The sequence below is a fragment of the Eimeria acervulina genome, genomic scaffold (assembly GCF_000499425.1).
Source record: "Eimeria acervulina Houghton genomic scaffold, Eah_scaff399, whole genome shotgun sequence".
NCBI lineage: Eukaryota > Apicomplexa > Conoidasida > Eucoccidiorida > Eimeriidae > Eimeria > Eimeria acervulina.
The window spans coordinates 1-5181 of NW_013549836.1; the positions used below are offsets into that span (position 1 = coordinate 1).

The 5181-nt window shown below is 36.3% G+C and overlaps 1 protein-coding gene across 1 annotated transcript; it reads right to left on the minus strand.

Moving 5' to 3' along the window:
- On the minus strand, positions 1–2086 carry EAH_00036710 (hypothetical protein; the record flags this gene model as incomplete). The annotated part of the gene is made up of 5 exons (XM_013395639.1): positions 1–417; positions 660–726; positions 1136–1292; positions 1494–1551; positions 2032–2086. Coding segments are annotated over 5 exons (754 nt in total), but the record flags the coding sequence as incomplete, so codon positions are not given.
- Between the last annotated feature and the right edge of the window lie 3095 nt (positions 2087–5181).

Below are 5181 nucleotides of genomic sequence, written 5' to 3' on the forward strand. Positions count from 1 at the left end.
TAGCATCGCTTGTGCTGCTTCTGTCTGTTATATTACTTTCAGAAGTATCTTCAAAAGAAATATCTTCTTTATCTCCTACTACCACTGTACACCGCATCGGGAGATGGCGATCTTGCCTCCCTTCTGCTGCTGCTGCTTCTCTTATTACAGGTTCTATGTCTAATAGTTTTCCTGCAAATGTTGTTGCTGCTTTAATTTCTTTTTCTGCTTCTTTATCTTCTCTCTTTAGCGAGGTGTCGTGTCTATTTAAACCCCAGCTACCACCAGACCTAGACCAACTGCTTGTTTGCTGCTGCTGCTGCCGCTGCTGCTGCTGCTGCTGCTGCTGCTCTGCTGCAGTCTTTCTGCTGCTGCCTGTTCTAAGCACAGCTGCTGATGGCTTCTCCCCCGAAGCGAATCGAAACCTCTCGCCGCTACCTGCACATAAAGAACACACAAACAATATTGCTGCTGCTGCTGCTGCTGCTGCTGCTGCTGCGCTCTAGCTCCGCTGTGGTGGAGTTGTAGCAGCGTTTCTGTTGCTGCTGCTGCTGCTGTTGCTGCTGTTTCAGAGCAAGAGCAACTGCAACTGCAACTGCTGCTACTGCACCTGCTGCTGCTGCTGCTGCTGCTGCTGCTGCTGCTGCTGCTGCTGCTGCTGCTGCTGCTGCAGGTCTTACTCCGTTCTGCGTGCACCTTTCTCTCTGCTGCTGCTTTCACTGGCATTGAAGCGCGGCTTGAGGCTGTCTGAAGACGAAGACAAATTGAGAGAGAGCAGACACCCGAAATATCAATAAAATAAAAGAAAAGAAAATAAAATAAAATAAAATAAATATTATTTATGTGCTCGACACGTTGTATGTTTATTTTATCATCATATATACTACTATGCATTTTTAAAGTCTTTATATTTTATAGAATAATCATATGAAGCGGTATGATTGAATATATATATATATATATATACAAATATATATATAATCATACATATATATTATATATATTCTAGGTACCAGTAATATATTACACTGCTCAAAATATATAATGTATATTTCCTATAAAGCAATTATATATACTCGAATAAAAGATATTTAGAAAGTATATATATATGTATATGTATATATATATATATATATGTATATACATATATATATACCTTTTGCTGCTCTCTTGACGCCATTCTGCTGCTGCTGCTGCTGCTGCTTTTCTCTTTATTAGAAAGACTCTGCTGCTGTATGAGCAGCTCCGAGTATTTTCTGGGTCTTTCATTTCTACTGAGGGGTTTGGTGCCTGCGGGGTAGCTGTCTGTACACCTGAGATAAGAATATAAAGAAAGAAAAACAAGACATAAGATTTTTAAATATAACTCCAGAGTTGCATGCAAGAAGTATTCGTTGCAAGAGCTGTCGGTACACCTGAAATAAAAGAGTTGCATATGCTGCTAAAATTAATATAATTAAATATTAATACTGCAACGAAAAGAAGAAAAAGATATAATGCTGCGGTGTACGTACACCTCAGACGCTGGTAGCTCCTTCGGGTCATAGAGAATATCTAAGTCTTTCTTCAGTACTGCAAACAAATAAACAAATAAATAGTTAAATAAATAAATAAATAAATAAATATTAAATAATACGATGAAGGCATCATAGGCACGCAAACAAATGCAACAACAAGTACAGAGAAACAAGAAAAGACGAGAAAAATAAATAAATAAATAATAAATAAAGACAGAGACAAATAAACAAACAAACAGAAACAAACAAACAAACAGAAGCAGATAAACAATTAAACAAACGAACAGAAGGAGATAAACAATTAAACAAATAAGCAAATAAGCAAATAAACAAATAAACAAACAAACAAATAGGCAAATAAACAAATAAACGAACGAACAAACAAATAAACAAATACACAAATAAACAAATAAACAAATAATGCACAAACAAATAGGCAAACAAACAAATAAATTAATAAATAATAAAACAACTAAATATATAAATAATAGAAAAACAAATAAATAAATAATAAATAAATAATAAACAAACACACCTTGTAAGGCTCTTGCAAATCTATCCAATGTATCCTCTTCGGTCGACGCTGACATTCTTTCGGTTTTCTTCTGCAGCGGCAATCGCAATAGAACACACAGGGGTATATATATATATATATATGCAGTTTCTATATATATATATATGCAGTTTCTATATATATATATATATATATATATATATATGCAGTTTCTCCTTCTGTACTTGTTTTGCGAATTGATCTCCATCTGGTGTTTAGTAGAGATGAAGAGAGAGACAAGGAGCGAGAGAGAGAGAGAGAGAGACAGAGACAGAGGCAGAGATAATATTTTTATGTTTGTCTTCACTGCTGCTTTGCCTCATCCCCAGCAGCGGAGCGAGTTGGGGTGTCTGTACACCTCAGGGCTGGACGCACTTAAAGAAAAGATGTATGTGCAGCTTCAGGGAAATGAGAAATATAAATAAGGGAAGATGATGGTGAATTGACTTCTTGGGCTGCTTCTTTGTTGAGGTGAGGTGTACATACACCCGGGGAAATGAATGAGATCTGTAAGAGTTCTGCTGCAAGAGAAAAAGAAACTCTTAGTACACATTCATTCTTCCTTCTTCTTCTTCAAGATCTTCCTTTTGTTGCTGCCGACAGTGAGAAGACCCCAAGAAGAGCCTTTCTTCTGGGCCTCCTATCCCGCGGCTGAGGCAGCAGTTTGTGCTGCTGCTGCTGCTGCTTCAAGATCTGCTTCTGAAATGAATGTTTCTGCTGCTCCCTAAACATTAAATGTGTTGAAAAAAGGCAAATGTCCTTTGAACGCCATTTCAAAAACAAACTTCTTCCTAACCCTTGGCTGTCTGCTGCTCGCGATCCGCCTGGCCGGTAGAGAAGGAGGGAAGCAGCAAGAAAAGGGTCCTTTGAAAGCCCTTTTCTTTTGAGTAATGAAATAAATACTTCAAAAATACATCTCAGTATTCATTGTTTAATCCATAATCCTATTTACTCCTCCGTGTTTCCCTCATCGCAATGCCGCCACAGCTCCGGTAGGCAGCAGCCGTCTGTCTGGTCCTTAGGGCTGTCCGCACCATTGGTTTGAGGGTTTTATAATGCGTCTCTTGCCAAATTTCGTTTGCAAAAATCATAATTTTAGATTTATTTATTCATTCAAAATCAAGTTGTTCAATTAAGCCAAGGATCCCTCCTGTATGATGCAGCTAGCTGTGTACAGAACTGCACATACACCGCACGGTGTACATGCATCTGCACATCCGGAAACCTCATTGCGGCAGAAACTTTGTCCTCATTTGCAGCATTTTGCTTTTTGAAATTGCAATTTATCTTCTCATGAATCTTTCTTAGGTTTAAACCGAGAGGTTAGTGTCTTAGAGCATTCCGGAGCATTTATATCCCTCTGAAGAGGGATATAATGTATACTACTACTTTTCGTTCAAAACTCGGCGACAATGCAAAACACCTCTAAATATATATGCAGAAAACGTAAAGCAGTGGATGAAATATTTCAAGTTTGCTCATCATACACCTGAAGAGACGGCTCTGCTACAGACACCCCAAACTCGCATGCAGGGTGCTTGCTTGTTGTTTCCTTTTGTAAATATTTATAAGACAATTGATAATCATGAAGAGAAGCGTTGGTGAAGTCAGAAGAACTGCATCGTTGCTCTTTCTTCCCTTGTAGCTCAAGAACACTTTGCTTGCATCATTAGAGAGCATAAGCCCTTAAACCACGCATTAGATACACCTATATAACTAAATAACTAAATAACTAAATGTATATATATACATATATATATATATATAGAGCCATACGTCTTAGGGCGTAACTACCGAAATGGATTAAAGTGTAGCAGAGAATACAGGAAGAATATTCTTAATTCATGTTTTTTTGTTCTTTCTGCTACTTGTCTAGCTGTGTATACACATATACATATATAAAAATGTATGTATATGAATATATAATATGTATATATATATATATGCTATATCTTGTACACATCAACAGACAAACACACAAACGCACACCGGTTGGGGTTTATGATCTGCAGCAAAAACTGCTGCACGTTTGGTAGCCACGGGGGGGAAGTAGGGCTCAGAAGGGTAAACAAAGGTTTTAGGGTTTAGGGTTTAGGGTTTAGGGTTTAGTGGTTTAGCTGTTTTACAGCGCACACTTAACAATTAAGGCGTTCGATTTCCCGCGCAGAGCAAATTAAATAAGTAAAAAAACAAATTATTTTAAATATTTGCAGAAAGAAATAGAATTATTGCTGAATAGAATACTTAAATAAACATCAAATATTCAAGTGCGTATACAGCTGTCGAGATTATTTATACACACCCCTCATTAGCGTCTCTTCTGAATTTTCTGTCTTAACTTATATATGAAGTGTTGCCATATACTTATTATACATTTAAAAGAGAAGAAAGACTTTTATTTTAAACATTTACAACAAAAAACAAACAAAAAAGGAAGTACGGGCGTGTGTGTAGATTGTTTAGCGGCGGCGTCTCGTCGAATTAGAATAATAAAAATATGAATTGATTAAAACAAAAAACATAAACACTAAAATATACATATTCTATGCTATTAATAATAATAATAATAATAATACTTTAGTTTTGCTATATATATCTATAATAAAACAAACAAATTCAACAAATGAAGGCTCTATCTAACCTTATTAAACAAACAGCAGAATACCACATTTCAAATACCCCTTGAATGCAACAAAGCGATAAACAAATACCGAAGTAAACACAAAAAAACAATTTTAAATACTCCCCTAATTTATATGTATATATTTATTTATTTATATATTCATATTTATATATATACTATGAATTCTCTTCTTTATACAATTGCTTCGGGGTGCGGCCGAGGCGCACGACTTCGTTCATTCTCTGTCAGCACACCGCTGAGTACTGCACCGAACGTTAAAAGTATTTCAGAGTTTAATTTTATTAATCCAAAATAAAAGAGATAAAATATATAATTGGTAGACAGATAAAAGGTAGCTGGATGCCGCAGTTCAGTCTCTGAAGACAACTAACGATCTACTGCTAAGAGGGGTGCTTCCCTGCTTTGAATCCCTTGCAAAAGACGGTGAAAGCAACCGTTCTTCAACGGAATATATTCATCAAACCTTCTTTCATAAATTACAATTATTA